The sequence below is a fragment of the Mus musculus genome, chromosome X, assembly GCF_000001635.26.
Source record: "Mus musculus strain C57BL/6J chromosome X, GRCm38.p6 C57BL/6J".
NCBI lineage: Eukaryota > Metazoa > Chordata > Mammalia > Rodentia > Muridae > Mus > Mus musculus.
Genome location: NC_000086.7, coordinates 148,878,376 through 148,896,393, shown reverse-complemented (window position 1 = coordinate 148,896,393; position 18,018 = coordinate 148,878,376). Strand labels below are relative to the sequence as shown.

The 18,018-nt window shown below is 41.8% G+C and overlaps 1 protein-coding gene across 2 annotated transcripts in view; it reads right to left on the bottom strand.

The window, feature by feature from the left end:
* The window catches only part of Luzp4 (leucine zipper protein 4), a 66,446-nt gene that overhangs the window by 27,746 nt on the left and 20,682 nt on the right, over positions 1-18,018 (bottom strand). Inside the window, exon 1 of one of the 2 annotated variants that reach the window (NM_001114383.1) lies at positions 13,727-13,818. The exons of the other annotated variant lie outside the window; for it this stretch is intronic. Coding sequence (NP_001107855.1) covers positions 13,727-13,742 — 16 coding nt within the window. The 5' untranslated portion in view covers positions 13,743-13,818. Of the gene's footprint in view, positions 1-13,726; positions 13,819-18,018 lie in introns of those variants that run through there. 2 annotated transcript variants of the gene reach the window in all.

Here is an 18,018-nt window from a genome sequence, read left to right as displayed (position 1 = left end):
TCACCTGTGATGGGTGGAGACAAGTTAAGTAACAGGTTCCTCTCACTCTCTGAGATTCAAGCTATACTTACTTCCAGAAGCCTTTAAAATGGGGATTGTACAGATTTCCTTAGTGTCTTTCTTAACTAGATAATTGGAAATTTAAGAAGACAGCATTGCTCACATATTAGAGTGCCAAGTGTTAAATTAATAGTGTACACTCCATACATCTTTGTGTGACTATAGTTGAGGACATCTGTTAGGCTGTCTTGGAAATGCAAGAGAATATCACAGAACTCTGAACCAGGCCTTTTTTTTTTTTTTTTTTTTTTTTTGTCTTACTGTCTAAAAGATGGACATGGCGAACAGAGAGCCACAATTTTAGGCATGTGTATGCTTTTAAATCCAATTCTGGTATATTTAACACCTTTTACCTTAAGTAAGATTTATAATATAGTTTGGGATATTAATATTAATGACAAGTATAAAAATGACATCTTGGACCTTTTATATATTTATTTTGTAATTATTTGTATGTGCTTATCTATATGGCCATGTACTTGCATGTGTGTTCTGGAAAGCAGAGTATGGACTTGGATACCAGGGACCTGTAGTTAGTCATGTTTTAGATCTCTTGGCCCCAGAACCCAGTACCATAATAAAAGGGGAAACTGGGGTTGAAGGGTGCTCAATAGGCAGTCTGAAAGGAAAGATCCTTTCTAAACAACAACAACAAAAAAAAAAAAACCCAAAAAACAAAAAAAACAGAAAAATCAAAAAACCACCCAACTCAGTTACTACCTCTTCATCTACCCATACCATCCCCAAGGCCCAACTTTAGACTCTCATATTGGCTTGGTACACCACAAAGAACATCAGACTGAAAGCTCTGCCATTAGTTAAGGAAATTAATACACTAATATTGCAGGCCAGAAAGTGACCCTTTATTCGCTTCCTCCTCAAACAACTTCTAATAATGATTTCTAAGAACAATCAAGGAAACCAACGAAATTAATGCTCCCTCTTTCTCTCACTTCAAATATAGATATTTAAATTTTTACTTTTAGGCACATGGCTTTGGAGACAAGATTATCTGCTTTTGGTCACCCCTTATCAGACTTTCTTTTCCTATCTCTGGTCTGGTGCTGTTTTCTGTAATCTGAATCCTCTATACCATATATTTTTAAACTTTGGGTTTTTTGTTTGTTTGTTTGTTTTCAGAGACAGGATCTAGCTGAGTGACACCTCAGTCTGGGCTCAAATACATAAATATTTAATTGTCTCTACCTCACATGTGATGAGACTTAAGTCATGTGTTATCAGGCCCTGCAACCTCTCCCCATTTCTTTCACTCTTTCTGTGTCTTCCTGTTTCCAACTCTGGGTATAAGTATATTCTCTATTCTGTGCTTCCAGTCAGTTACTCCTTTCTCAACAGTGTGCTGATCCACTTGTTCCTGCAGCCAAGGTTGCTTGTTAAACAGTTTATGCCATATTCAAAAATATACTCTAACAGACAGATTCTCACAGTCACAAAAACACCCAGAAACACAGTTGCACACACTCACAGACACACACAGACTCAGGCAAACAGACACAGAAACTCACACAGACACACACACCCCATACACACACACACACACACACACACACACACACACACACACACACATTTTTCTGTTACTTTGAAGCCCTTGTTAATGATAACAAAGTGCCTCTTAGTGAGAATGTTCAGGGAGTAAAAGAAGGAAAGGACTGGGCAGGGAGGGGCTGCAGTATTAAGCTGTGGCTTGTGGGATAATTGAAGTCTATATCCAGGCATGGGACAATAGTGATTTATACAAACAATCAAGGACACCCATCCAACAAATGGTCATGCTCTACTTTTTCTGGCATTTTAATTTGAGGATCCCTTGAAAGCTAGCCGTACATCCATGAATGAAGCCCATCCCACACTCTCCCAGACTTGCCCTCCTAAAAAAAATCATGTGCTATGCCCTTCTGGCATTCTAATTCCCAGATTCCTAGAAGGCGATCCCTAGGCTCTAGGTATGTGATCCTAGAGGTGGGAACTCTGCAAGCCCCCTGTCCTCACTCGAAAATAAGGGCCAATTTACTGTCACCCTATCCAAAAACCATCTATCGCCGGGATGTTTATAGTTTCCCTTCCAGAATAGAGGGTTTGATGGGTTAGAGGGGCACTATGCCAGAAAGTCTAAAAGCCCCTCCTCGAATGAGGAAGTCAGGAGAGACAGAGCCTGAGCCCTCTTGGGAAATCTCCACACCTGCAGGCGCCATTTTGAGCAGCCCCTGTTATGCAGAGGTCTCCCAGTCAACATCCTTTTCTGACCAGTGGGAACCCTGAGCAAGGAGAGGGGTCGCGCTGCTACTCTCAAAGTAGAGAGAACTGGTTACCTTCATGGTTCTCCATCAGGTTGCCACCTCCTGTGGGAGTCCCAGCCACCTCAAAGCCCAGAGATCCACATGCTGAGGTTTGTCTTCCCCTGACCAACCAGAGGCTATCAACAGTTTCCTAAAGGCGTCCTCCAATCACTGTGCTTCCTGCACTCTGGCAGAGGCTCAGTGGCCAGTGATCAGCCTATGCAAAATTCCTTGAAATGTATAACCTGAAAGTAAGAATGCTTTTCCCCCCAACAGCTGGTCCCTTGATTTTCTGTGTACCCAGCTTGATGACTTGCTGGCTGGATTAGAAATCAAAATGGGAATTATTTTCCTGCTTTTTTTTCTCTGTTAAAACAACTGGAGACATATAACAGGTGTTAAACTCTTTCCATGGAGGCCTTAAGACATGAATTAGATGCCCAGATTCCCTGCAGAAACCACACACTCAAGGGCCAGTGAAATGGCTCAGTGAGTCACTGTAGTTGCTGTCTTTTGAACAACCTAAGCTGGATCCCTGGGAATGGCATGGTGAAAATAATGAACCAACTCCTGCACCTTATGCTCTAATCCACACATATATGCACCATAGCATGCCACATGATATCTGACTCCATACCAAAAGAAACAATATATGGAAATAATATGTAGAGCACCATGATTTAAAACAGTAATCCCTCCTGTGTAAAGGCAGAGCTCAGAGAATCCCTAGGATGTTATAGTGGACAACTACCTTGGCCTGACTGCTAAGCCCCAGGTCCCTCAGAGAGACTGATCTCAGCAGACATGAGGAGGATTCCTGATGAACAAGTGTCAGAGGTACCAGTTAGCCTCCACATGGAATTAGACACACCTAACAGCACTACTGTTACATACAGTACATAAAAATGTGTACGTGTTCACATACTAACAGAAGCACACAGAGATGTAGCCACACCTTCACCATCATACACACACACAAGAGATTCTGGCAGAGAAGAAAAAAAATAGATTATTTGCACAGTGAGCATGTAATTATTCCTCAACCTCTTGCTCAGGGATCATTTTAGACCTCAAAATGTTTGCTCCTGTTTCTCCAAGAGGCCTGTCAAAGGTACTTAGTAACTGATTTTCTCTGTAGCTCTAGAATATAATACAATCCACTTTATGGAAAGACAAACTTAAAGCAAAGTGAACAACAAACCTGTGTGGTGGCTGACACTAAAATCTTGCTCTAGCGGAAGACCACAGCAATGTAAGACAGAGAGGGCCAGCCAGTGTTGTGTATCCAAAATCTACCTATATACAAAAAAATCACCCAAGGTCTTAAATTGTTCAGAAGTCCTGAGGATTACTTTATCAGAGAGTGCTTGACTAGATTGCACCAAACACTGAATTTGATACCCAGGGCAAGATCCGATCCAGACAGACTGTACCAGTCTTGAATCCAGTTTATCGCTTGCTTCATGACTCAATGGAAGATAACCATGTTAAAAATATATAACATGTTAAATAAAAAAAATTAAAATTTTACTTTAAGCACATGGCTTTGGAGACAAGACTACCTGCTGTTTTTCAGACCCTAGTTTTTCAGACCTTCTTTCCCATGCCTGCCCTGGTTCTGTTTTCTCTAATCTGAATCCTCTATATCATTTTTTTTTAATCTTTGGTTTTGTTTTAGGAGAAAGTGTCTTTCTGTATGAAAGCTCAGTCTGGGCTCACATCCACAAATATGCCCTTGCCTCTGCCTCACCACTGCTAAGAATCAAGTCATGTGCTACCATGCCCTGCAACCTCTCTTTTCTTTCACTCCTTCTGTGTCTTCCTGTTTCCAGCTCTGGGTCTAACTGGTTTTTTTTAATTCTGTGCTTCTAGTCAGTTACTCCCTTCTCACCAATGTGCAGACACTCCTGTAACCTGCACCCTATGTAACTTGTTAAATATTTTATGCCATATTCACATTCATACTCTCACAGACAGACTCACATAGACACAAACACACCCAGAGTCAGTCGCACACACTCACAGACACACACACACACACAGAATACACAGACCCTCAGACACACAGACACAGGCATGCACACACACACACACACACACACTTTCACTGTTGCTTTGAAGCCCTTGTTAATGCCAACAAATTGCTGCTTAATGGATAGCCAGGGAATGTTCAGGGAGTGAAAGAAGGAAAGGACTGGGCAGGGAGGGGCTGCAGGATTAAGCTCTGGTTTGTGGGATAATTGAAGCCTATATCCAGGCATGGGACAATAGTGATTTATACAAACAATCAAGGAAACCCATCCAACAAATGTTCATGCTCCATTTAATTTGAGGATCCCTGGAAAGCTAGCCTTACATCCATGAATGAAGCCCATCACACATGCTCACATCCACGCCCCCTAAAAAATCGTGTGCTATACCCTTCTGGCATTCTAATATCCAGTTTCCTAGAAGACTAACACTAGGCTTTAGTTATGTGATACTGTAGGTGGGAACTCAACAAGGCCCTTGTGCTTACTCAAAAATAAGGGCCATTTTACTGTTGCCCCATCCAATAACCATCAATAGCTAGGATATTAAAGTTTCCCTTCTAGAATAGATACTTTGATGGGGTAGAGGGGCACTATGCCAGAACGGCTAAAAGCCCCTCCTCGAATGAGGAAGACAGGAACACAGTGCCCTAGCACTCTCTGGAAATCTCCACACCTCCAAATGCCATTTTGAGGCACCGGGGTTATGCAGAGGTCTCCCAGTCAACATCCTTTTCTGACCAGTGGGAACCCTAAGCAGGGAGAGGGGTCACACTGCTACTCTCAAACTAGAGAGAACTAGTTCACGGTTCCCCATCAGGTTCCCCATGGGATGCACATGGGTCCAGAGCTCTGTAATTAAACTACCTTGTCTAATTACAGCAAGATGGTCCTCCGTGATTTTTGGGGTGTGCACACCGAATCGGGAATTGAGTGGGGGTATCCCCACTAGGTTCTATCAGGATATGACTCAGGGGTTCCTAAAGGAGTACAGAATGCAGAATATGGTTTTATAATTGGAAAGGGTAATTAAGACCAAATCTTGAAGGATTTTTAAACTTAAATGTACTTCCCATTCAAATTGGAAGGAAATTATACATTTGAAGTACATGTTTTATCTACATTACTGATATATTGCTGTCTGGTCCTGAAATTGTGCTGTAGCTGAAGAGTCCATGTAAATAACTCTTATCTTCTTGACCTAGCCTCATTACATTTGATTACCTACACATATTTGAGGATATTATTAGGCTTCCAGTCCATTTTCCTGGGCATCAAACTCAGATTCTCATGCTTACAAGCATACACTATGTCCCAGAACTCAGCCTAGACAGTAGTCATTTCATGTTCCAGTGGATTACATGAGCCTGGTATTGAAGTTTTTTAAAAACAGTTTGTCTCTTTGGAAGAATACTCCAGGTAGGACTGTGTATATGCAAAATCCCAGCACTGATAAAAGCAGAATAACGGGGCATTTCCTGTCATCCTCAGCCACAATGGGTGTCTCCAGCCAGCAGGCTTTAAAGGAAACACGTTCCTAAAAACCAATCCAAACAAATGAAATTATCACATCCCTGAATGAGCATTACCTGGCAGGTTTTATCTACAATTTCATGTCTAAAACTGCAGAAGCAGAAGGATTGCATTGGAATTCAGGCTCAGTGAATACTGGATTTTAGGACAGGCTTTTGACCAAAGTATTGTTTCAAGACAGGTTGCCCCTTCACTCTGTAGCTTCATATAAAAAAATTAAGAGGTAAATAAACGAAGCAATGAACACACAAACACATAAACAAATGCAGCACAATTTCAACTGAAAGGTCAGAAAACGGTAATAGGGTAAGTGTTCTTTGCTCACAAACTCTCAATGTACCAATGAAAGATGCATAAATTACGTGAAATGTGTAAACTGAAAGTAAGAATGCTTTTCCCCCCAACAGCTGGCCCCTTGATTTTCTGTGTACCCAGCTTGATGTCTTGTTGGCTGGATTAGAAATCAAAATGGGAATAATTTTCCTGGCTTTGTTTTCTCTGTCAAAAGAACTGGAGACATATAACAGCTGTTAAACTCTTTCCTTAGATGCCTTAGGACCTGAATTAGATGCCCAGATTCCCTGCAGAAACCACCAACTCAAGGACCAGTGAAATGGCTCAGTGAGTCACTGTAGTTGCTCCCTTACTGGGCAACCTATGTTGGATCCCTGGGAATGGCATTTTGAAAATAATGAAGCAACTCCTTCACCTTATGGGTTAATCCACACATATATGCACCATAGCATGCCACATGACATCTGAATCAATCACAAAAGACACAATATATGGAAATAATATGCGGAGCATCATGATTTGTAACAGTTTTCCCTCATGTGGGAAGGCAGAGCTCAGAGAATCCCTGGGATATTGTAGTAGACACCTACCCTGGCCTGACTGCTAAGCCCCAGGTCCCTATTAGAGATTGATCTCAGCAACCATGAGGAGGATTCCTGATGAACAAGTGTCAGTGGTAACAGTAAGCGTCCACATGGAAGTAGACAAACCTAACAGCACTACTACACACACATGTGCACCTGTTCACATACTAACAGAAGCACACAGAAATGTAGTCATACCTTCACCATCATACACACACACACACACAAGAGATACTGGCAGAGAAGAATAGAAAAATTAGGTTATGTGCACAGTGAGCATGTAATTATTCCTCAACCTCTTGCTCAGGGATCATTTTAGACCTCAAAATGTTTGCTCCTGTTTCACCAAGAGGCCAGTCAAATGTACGTAGTAACTGATTTTCTCTGTGGCTCAGGAATAGACTACAATCCGTTTTATGGGAGGACAAACCAAAAGCATAGTGAACAACAAACCAGGTGTGGGGGCTGACACTAAAATCTTGCACTAGCTGCAGACAACAGCAATGTAAGACAAAGAGGGCCAGCCTGTGCTGTGTATCCAGAATCTGCCGACATATATAAAAACCACTCAAGGTCTTAACTTGTTCAGAAGACGGGAAAGTAACTTTTTCATAGAGTGCTTGACTAGATTGCACCAAAGCACTGAATTTGATACCCAGGGCAGCACCTGATCCAGACAGACTGTACCAGCCTTGAATCCAGATTATCCCATGCTTCATGACACAGTGGATGATAACCTTGTTAAAAGAAACGATAACATGTTAAGTAAAAAAATTTAAAATTTTACTTTAGGCACATGGCTTTGAAGACAAGACTACCTGCTGTTTTTCAGACCCTAGTTTTTCAGACCTTCTTTCCCATGCCTGCCCTGGTTCTGTTTTCTCTAATCTGAATCCTCTATATCATTTTTTTTAATCTTTGGTTTTGTTTTAGGAGAAAGTGTCTTTCTGTATGAAAGCTCAGTCTGGGCTCACATCCACAAATATGCCCTTGCCTCTGCCTCACCACTGCTAAGAATCAAGTCATGTGCTACCATGCCCTGCAACCTCTCTTTTCTTTCACTCCTTCTGTGTCTTCCTGTTTCCAGCTCTGGGTCTAACTGGTTTTTTTTAATTCTGTGCTTCTAGTCAGTTACTCCCTTCTCACCAATGTGCAGACACTCCTGTAACCTGCACCCTATGTAACTTGTTAAATATTTTATGCCATATTCACATTCATACTCTCACAGACAGACTCACATAGACACAAACACACCTAGAGACAGTCGCACACACTCACAGACACACACACACACAGAACACACAGACCCTCAGACACACAGACACAGGCATGCACACACACACACACACACACACACACACACACACACATACACACACACACTTTCACTGTTGCTTTGAAGCCCTTGTTAAAGCCAACAAATTGCTGCTTAATGGATAGCCAGGGAATGTTCAGGGAGTGAAAGAAGGAAAGGACTGGGCAGGAAGCAGCAGCAGGATTAAGCTGTGGCTTGTGGGATAACTGAAGTCTATATGCAGGCATGGGACCATAGTGATTTATACAAACAATCAAGGAAACCCATCCAACAAATGTTCATGCTCCATTTAATTTGAGGATCCCTGGAAAGCTAGCCTTACATCCATGAATCAAGCCCATCACACATGCTCACAGCCACGCCCCCTAAAAAATCGTGTGCTATACCCTTCTGGCATTCTAATTCCCAGTTTCCTAGAAGACTAACACTAGGATTTAGTTATGTGATACTTTAGGTGGGAACTCACCAAGGCCCTTGTGCTTACTCAAAAATAAGGGCCATTTTACTGTTGCCCCATCCAATAACCATCAATAGCTAGGATATTAAAGTTTCCCTTCTAGAATAGATACTTTGATGGGGTAGAGGGGCACTATGCCAGAACGGCTAAAAGCCCCTCCTCGAATGAGGAAGACAGGAGAGACAGTGCCCTAGCACTCTCTGGAAATCTCCACACCTCCAGATGCCATTTTGTGGCATCGGGGTCATGCAGAGGTCTCCCAGTCAACATCCTTTTCTGACCAGTGAAAATCCTGAGCAGGAAGAGGGGTCACACTGCTACTCTCAAACTAGAGAGAACTGGTTACCTTCACGGTTTGCCATCAGGTTGACACATCCTGTGGGAGTCCCAGCCACCTCAAATCACAGAGATCCACATGCTGAGTTGTGTCTTCCCCAGATCAACCCCAGGCTCTCAACACTTCCATAAATGTGTCCTCCAATCACTGTCCTTCCTGCACAGTTACAGAGGCTCAGGGGCCAGAGTTCAGCCTATGCCAGGCCACACCATGCCTCCAAACTCAAGTAAGAGGCGGGGAAAGCAGCTATCTTCTCATCCCTGCTACTCTGCTCCCGAGGGGCATTTTCACAAAGTTCAACCGCTGGGATGGAAAACCTGGAAGAACTTCATCATGCCACAAGCTTTTCTACCAGCTCCTTAAATGTATTCTCTGTTGTATACTAGGGAAATCCAGATCATTACTAACGGGCTCTAAATAGTTCTGTTCACACTGATCTCAACTTGTTTTATTTCTTTTCATTTTGATTTCTCAGTTCATTTTTTTGGTTATTTTGCCTCCGTGTTGCCTGTTACTCAAGTGTGTGCCTGATGCCTGTGCAATCCAGAAGAGGGCTCAGTTCTCCTGGAATTCATGGTTGTGAGCAATGTGCTGGGAATCAATCCGTGTTTTTTGAAGAAACAGCCCACCCAATATTCTTAACTATATGGTGTCAGAGGTGAGGAAAAAATATGATAGAAAGAAAGATGAAAATTTAAGACCTGTAAGTCATGCAAAGAACTCAGAAATTGCTAGTAGTTTGTGAGCCTAGATGCTGCCTGGGGGTGAGAAAAAAAGAAAAACAAACCCGGATATGCCCCTTAGTTAAAACATTCCTTGGAACAGCTTAACCTTAAATATAAAGAGGAACGTGAGGACATACAGGTCTATCTAAACTGAGTCAAAATGACACAGAATTCTGACACCCTACACGTACATGTAATTTTTCTGCTGATGTTTGAATAAGCCACTAGTGTGCAGCTATTCTGAATTCCACACCCCTAAGCCCCTTACCCCATGAAAATCCTGAGCTTTTGAGCCTCGTGGACAACATCCTTTATCTCCTGTGTGGGGATTCATGTTGGTCCAGAACTCTGTAATTAAACTACCTTGTCTAATTACATCAAGATGGTCCTTTGTGATTTTTTGGATGCAGGCTGAATGGGGAATTGAGTGAGGGTTTCCCCACTAGGTTCTATCAGGATATGACTCAAGGGTTCCTAAAGGAGTATAGAATGCAGACTATGATTTTTTAATTGGAAAGGGTAATTAAGACCAAATCTTGAAGGATTTTTAAACTTAAATGTACTTCCCATTCAAATTGGAAGGAAATTATACATTTGTAGTACATGTTTTATCTACATTTCTGATATATTCCTCTCTGGTCCTGAAATTGTGCTGTAGCTGAAGTGTCCATGTAAATAACTCTTCCTGACCTAGCCTCATTACATTTGATTACCTACACATATTCTAAGATATTATTATGTTTCTAGTCCATTATTCTTGACATCAAACTCAGATTCTCATGCTTGCAAGCATGCACTATGTTCCAGGACTCAGCTTAGCCAGCAGTCATTTAATGTTCCAGTGTATTACATGAGCCTGGTAGTGAAGGTTTTAAAAAAACAGTTTGTCTATTTTGAAGAATACTCCAGGTAGGACTGTGTATATGCAATATCCCAGCACTGTTAAAAGCAGAAGAATGGGGAATTTACTGTCACCCTCAGTGATAATGGTTGTTTCCAGCCAGCAGGCTTTAAAGGAAACACTTTCTTAAAAACCAAACCAAACAAATGAAATTATCACATCTCTGAATAAGCATTACCTGACAGATTATATCTACAATTTCATGTCTTAAACTGCAGAAGCAGAAAGATTGCATTGGAATGCCAGTTCAGTGAACACTGGATTTTAGGACAGACCATTGACCACAATATTGTTTCAAGACAGGTTGCCCCTACACTATGAAGTTTCACAGAAAAAAATCAAGATGTAAATAAACGAAGTTATGAATACACAAACACATGAACAAATGCAGCATAATATCAACTGAAAGGTCAGAAAATCATAATAGGATAAGTTTTCTTTGCTTCCAAACTCTAAATGCACCGATGATAAATGCATATGTTATTTGAAAGTAAGAATGTTTCCCCCTCCCACCCACCGACAACTGGTTCCTTGATTTTCTGTGTACGCAGCTTAATATCTTGATGGCTGGATTAGAAATCAGAATGGGAATAATTTTTCTGTCTTTCTTTTTTTTTTCTGTTAAAGGATCTTGTCCTTGTTTTTTTTTTTTTTTTTTTTTTTTTTTTTTTTTTTTTTTTTTTTTGTCTGTTAAACAAACTAGAGATATATAGCAGTTCGTAAACTCTTTCCATGGATTCCTTAGGACCTAAATTACATGCCCAGATTCCCTGAAGAAGCACACACTCAAGGGCCAGTGAAATGCCTCAGTGAGTCACTGTAGTTGCTCTTTTTCTGGGCGAACTATGTTGAATCCCTAGGAATGGCATTGTGAAAAGAATGAACAAACTCCTGTACCATATGCTCTAATCCACACATATTTGCACCATAGCATGCCACATGACACCTGAATCCATACCAAAAGAAACAATATACAGAAATAAAATGTGGAGCACCATGATTTAAAACAGTAATCCCTAGTGTGTAAAGGCAGAGCTCAGAAAATCCCTAGGATGTTGTAGTGGACAACTACCCTGGCCTGACTCCTAAGCCCCAGATACCTATGAGAGTCTGGTCAGAAGACAGGACTAGTATTCCTCATGAACAAGAGTCAGAGGTAACAACCTCCACATGGAAGTAGACACACCTAACAGCACAAATACACAAATATGTGCACCTGTTCACATACCAACAAAAGCACACAAATAAGTAACAACACTTTTACCTACATACACACACAAGAGATTCTGGCAGAGAAGAAAGGAAATATTATGTTAGATGTGCAGTGAGCATGCAATTATTCCTTAACCTCTTGCTCTGGGATCATTTTAGACCTCTAACCGCTTGCTGCTGTTTCTCCATGAAGCCAGTCAATGGTACTTCGTAACTTATTTTATCTGTAGCTCAGGAAATGAATACAATCGGTTTTTTGGAAGGACAAACCAAAAGCAGAGTGAACAACAAACCAGGTGTGGTGGCTGACACTAAAATCTTGCACTGGCAGCAAACCCCAGCAATGTAAGACAAAGAAGGCCAGCCTGTGCTGTGTATCCAGAATCTGCCGACATACGTAAAAACCACTCAAGGTCTTAACTTGTTCAGAAGACAGGAAAGTTACTTTTTCATAGAGTGCTTGACTAGATTGCACCAAAGCACTGAATTTGATACCCAGGGCAGCATCTGATTCAGACAGACTGTACCAGCCTTGAATACAAGTTATCCCATGCTTCAAGACCCAATGGAAGATATCCTGCATTTAGACCTTGTTAAAAAACAATACCATGGTAAGAAAAAATTTAAATTTTACTTTAGGCACATGGCTTTGGAGACAAGATTACCTGCTGTTTGTCAGACCCTAGTCAGACCTTTTCTCATGAATGTTCTTGTTCTGAGTTCTCTAATCTGAATCTGCTATATAATTTCTTTTTTAATCCTGTTTTGTTTTAGGAGAAAGGGTCTGTCTGTATGACAGATCAGTCTGGGCTCACATCCAGAAATATGCACTTGCCTCTGCCTCACCACTGCTAAGACTGAAGTCATGGGCTACCATGCCCTGCAACTTCTCCCCACTTCTTTTACTCCTTCTGTGTCTTCCTGTTTCCAGCTCTGGATCTGATTGTATTCTTAATTCTGTGCTTCCAGTCACTTACTCCCTTCTCAACAGTGTGCAGACATTCCTGTAACCTGCAGCCTATGTAACTTGTTAAACATTTTATGCCATATTCACATACATACTCTCATAGACAGACTCACACAGACAGAAACACACCCAGAGACAGTCCCCCCAACAGACACACACAGAATACAAAGACCCTCAGACACACAGGCACTGACACAGACAGACACACAGACAGACAGACAAACACAGACACACAGACACACACACACAAACACACACACACACACATTTTCACGGTTACTTTGAAGCCCTTGTTAATGATAACAAAGTGCTGCTTAGTGAGAATGTTCAGGGAGTAAAAGAAGGAAAGGACTGGGCAGGGAGGGGCTGCAGTATTAATCTGTGGCTTGTGGGATAATTGAAGTCTATATCCAGGCATGGGACAATAGTGATTTATACAAACAATCAAGGACACCCATCCAACAAATGGTCATGCTCTACTTTTTCTGGCGTTTTAATTTGAGGATCCCTGGAAAGCTAGCCTTACATCCACAAGCGAAGCCCATCCCACACCCTACCAGCCACATCCCCCTAAAAAATATCCTCTGTTATACCCTTCTGGCATTCTAATTCCCAGATTCCTAGAAGGCGATCCCTAGGCTCTAGGTATGTGATCCTGGAGGTGGGAACTCTGCAAGCACCCTGTCCACACTCAAAAATAGGGGCCGTTTTACTGTCGCCCCATCCAATAACCATCAATCGCCAGGATGTTTAAAGTTTCCCTTCTAGAATAGAGGGGTTGATGGGGTAGAGGGGCACTGCGCCAAAACGTCTAAAAGCCCCTCCTCGAATGAGGAAGTCAGGAGAGACAGAGCCCGAGCCCTCTCAGGAATTCTCCACACCTCCAGGCGCCATTTTGAGCCGCCGGGATTATGCAGAGGTCTCCCAGTCAACATCCTTTTCTGACCAGTGGGAACCCTGAGCAGGGAGAGGGGTCGCGCTGCTACTCTCAAACTAGAGAGAACTTGTTACCTTCACGGTTCGCCATCACTTTGCCACCTCCTGTGGGAGTCCCAGCCACCTCAAAGCACAGAGATCCACTTGCTGTGGTGTGTCTTTCACGGACCAGCCTGAGGCTCTCAACACTTCCCTAAAGGCGTCCTCCAATCACTATCCTTCCTGCACTGTTGCAGAGGCTCAGTGGCCAGATTTCAGCCTATGCCAGGCCACACCACGCCTCCAATCCCAAGTGAGGGGCGGGGAAAGCAGCTATCTTCACATGCCTGCTACTCTGCTCCCGAGGGGCATTTTCACAGAGTTCCACAGCTGGCCTGGATAACTTCGAAGAACTTCATCATGCCACAAGCTTTCCTACCAGCTACTTAAATCTATTCTCTGTTGTATACTAGGGAAATCCTGATCATTATTAACGGGTTCTGAATAATTCTGTTCACACTAATCTCAATGTGTTTTATTTCTTTTCATTTTGATTTTTCAGTACATCTTTTTGGTTATTTTCCTCTGAGTTGCCTGTGACTCAAGTGTGTGCCAGATGTCTTATCAGTCCAGAAGAGGGCTGGATTCTCCTGGAATCGATGGCTGTGAGCAATGTGCTGGGAATCAATCCCTGTTGTTTGAGGAAATGTTCTTAACTATATGGTGTCAGAGGTGAGAAAAAAATAGGATACAACTCAGGGGTCCCTAAAGGAGCATAGAATGCAGATTATGGTTTTATAATTGGAAAGGGTACTTAAGACCAAATCCGAAAGAATTGTTAAACTTAAATAGTGTCAGAGGTGAGAAAAAAATATGACTGAAAGAAAGATGAAATTTCAAGACCTGTAAGTCATAGAACGAACTCAGGAATTGCTCATTATTTCCAACCTAGAGGCTGCCTGGGGCTGAGGAAAAAGAAAACCAAACCCAGGTATGCCCCATAGTTAAAACAATCCTGGGAACAGCTTAACCTTAAAGATAAAGTGGAATGTGCGGACATAACAGGTCTATCTAAACTGAGTCACTAAGTCTCAGATCTCTGACACCCTGCACTTACATGTAAATCTTCTGCTGATGTTTGAATAAGTGTGTCCATATGCTGAATTCCAGACCCCTAAGCCCCTTACCCCATGAAAAACCCTAGCTTTTGAGTATCCTGGTCGACATCCTTTATCTCCTGTGTGGGATGCATGTGGGTACAGAGCTCTGTAATTAAACTACCTAGTCTAATTACAGCAAGATGGTCTATCGTGATTTTTTTTTTTGGGGTGCACACCGAATCGGGAATTGAGTGGGGGTATCCCCACTAGGTTCTATCAGGGTATGACTCAGGGGTTCCTAAAGGAGTATAGAATGCACAATATGGTTTTATAATTGGAAAGGGTAATTAAGACCAAATCTTGAAGGATTTTTAAACTTAAATGTACTTCCCATTCAAATTGGAAGGAAATTATACATTTGAAGTACATGTGGGTTATCTACATTACTGATATATTCCTGTCTGGTCCTGAAATTGTGCTGTAGCTGAAGAGTCCATGTAAATAACTCTTATCTTCTTGACCTAGCCTTATTACATTTGATTACCTACACATATTTGAGGATATTATTAGGTTTCCAGTCCATTTTCCTGGGCATCAAACTCAGATTCTCATGCTTACAAGCATACACTATGTCCCCGAACTCAGCCTAGGCAGTAGTCATTTCATGTTCCAGTGGATTACATGAGCCTGGTATTGATGTTTTTAAAAACATTTTTTCTCATTTGAAGAATACTCCAGGTAGGACTGTGTATATGCAAAATCCCAGCACTGTTAAAAGCAGAATAATGGGGCATTTCCTGTCATCCTGAGCCACAATGGGTGTCTCCAGCCAGCAGGCTTTAAAGGAAACACGTTCCTAAAAACCAATCCAAACAAATGAAATTATCACATCCCTGAATGAGCATTACCTGGCAGGTTATATCTACAATTTCATGTCTAAAACTGCAGAAGCAGAAGGATTGCATTGGAATTCAGGCTCAGTGAATACTGGATTTTAGGACAGGCTTTTGACCAAAGTATTGTTTCAAGACAGGTTGCCCCTTCACTCTGTAGCTTCATATAAAAAAATTAAGAGGTAAATAAATGAAGCAATGAACACACAAACACATAAACAAATGCAGCACAATTTCAACTGAAAGGTCAGAAAACGGTAATAGGGTAAGTGTTCTTTGCTCCCAAACTCTCAATGTACCAATGAAAGATGCATAAATTATGTGAAATGTGTAACCTGAAAGTAAGAATGCTTTTCCCCCATCAGCTGGCCCCTTGATTTTCTGTGTACCCAGCTTGATGTCTTGTTGGCTGGATTAGAAATCAAAATGGGAATAATTTTCCTGGCTTTGTTTTCTCTGTCAAAAGAACTGGAGACATATAACAGCTGTTAAACTCTTTCCTTAGATGCCTTAGGACCTGAATTAGATGCCCAGATTCCCTGCAGAAACCACACACTCAAGGACCAGTGAAATGGCTCAGTGAGTCACTGTAGTTGCTCCCTTACTGGGCAACCTATGTTGGATCCCTGGGAATGGCAGTTTGAAAATAATGAAGCAACTCCTTCACCTTATGCACTTATCCACACATATATGCACCATAGCATGCCACATGACGTCTGAATCAATTACAAAAAAAAAACAATATATGGAAGTAATAGGTGAAGCATCATGATTTATAACAGTATTCCCTCATGTGGGAAGGCAGAGCTCAGAGAATTCCTGGGGTGTTGTAGTGGACAAATACCCGGCCTGACTGCTAAGACCTTGGTCCCTATTAGAGACTGATCTCAGCAGACATGAGGAAGAATCCTGATGAACAAGTGTCAGTAGTAACAGTGAGCATCCAAATGGAAGTAGACAAACCTAACAGCACTCCTATACACACATGTGCACCTGTTCACATACTAACAGAAGCACACAGAGATGTAGTCATACCTTCACCATCATACACACACACACAAGAGATTCTGGCAGAGAAGAAAAGAAAAATTAGGTTATTTGCACAGTGAACATGTAATTATTCCTTAACCTTTGCTCTGGTTTCATTTTATAACTCAAAATGTTTGCTCCTGTTTCTCCATGAGGCCAGTCAATGGTACTTAGTAACTGATTTTCTCTGTAGCTCTGGAATATAATACAATCCACTTTATGGAAAGGCAAACAAAAGCAAATTGAACAACAAACCTGTTGTGGTGGCTGACACTAAAATCTTGCTCTAACAGAAGACCACAGCAATGTATGACTGAGAGGGCGAGCCTGTGCTGTATATCTAGAATCTACCTATATACATAAAAATCACCCAAGATCTTAATTTGTTTAGAAGTCCGGAGGGTTGCTTTAACATAGAGTGCTTGACTAGATTGCACCAAACACTGAAATTGATACCCAGGGCACCATCTGATCCAGACAGACTGTACCAGTCTTGAATTCAGTTTATCGCTTGCTTTATGACTCAATGGAAGATAACCATGTTAAAAAAATATATATATACCATGGTAAGTAAAAAGAATTAAAATTTTGCTTAAGGCACATGGCTTTGGAGACAAGACTACCTGCAGTTTTTCAGAACCTAGTTTTTCAGACCTTCTTTCCCATGCCTGCCCTTGTTCTGATTTCTCTAATCTGAATTCTCTATATCATTTTTTTTTAATCTTTGGTTTTGTTTTAGGAGAAAGGGTCTTTCTGTATGAAAGCTCAGTCTGGGCTCACATCCACAAATATGCCCTTGCCTCTGCCTCACCACTGCTAAGAATCAAGTCATGTGCTACCATGCCCTGCAACCTCTCATTTCTTTCACTCCTTCTGTGTCTTCCTGTTTCCAGCTCTGGGTCTAATTGTTTTTTTAATTCTGTGCTTCTAGTCAGTTACTCCCTTCTCACCAATGTGCAGACACTCTTGTAACCTGCACCCTATGTAACTTGTTATATATTTTATGCCATATTCACATTCATACTCTCACAGACAGACTCACAAAGACACAAACACACCCAGAGACAGTCGCACACACTCACAGACACACTCACACACAGAATACACAGACCCTCAGACGCACACACAGACACACAGACACAGGCACACTCTCTCTCTCTCTCTCTCTCTCTCTCTCTCTCTCTCTCTCTCTCTCTCTTTCTCACACACACACACACACACACACACACACACACAAACACACACACACACACACACACACACACACACTTTCCCTATTGCTTTGAAGCCCGTGTTAATGCCAACAAATTGCTGCTCAGTGGATAGCCAGGGAATGTTCAGGGAGTGAAAGAAGGAAAGGACTGGG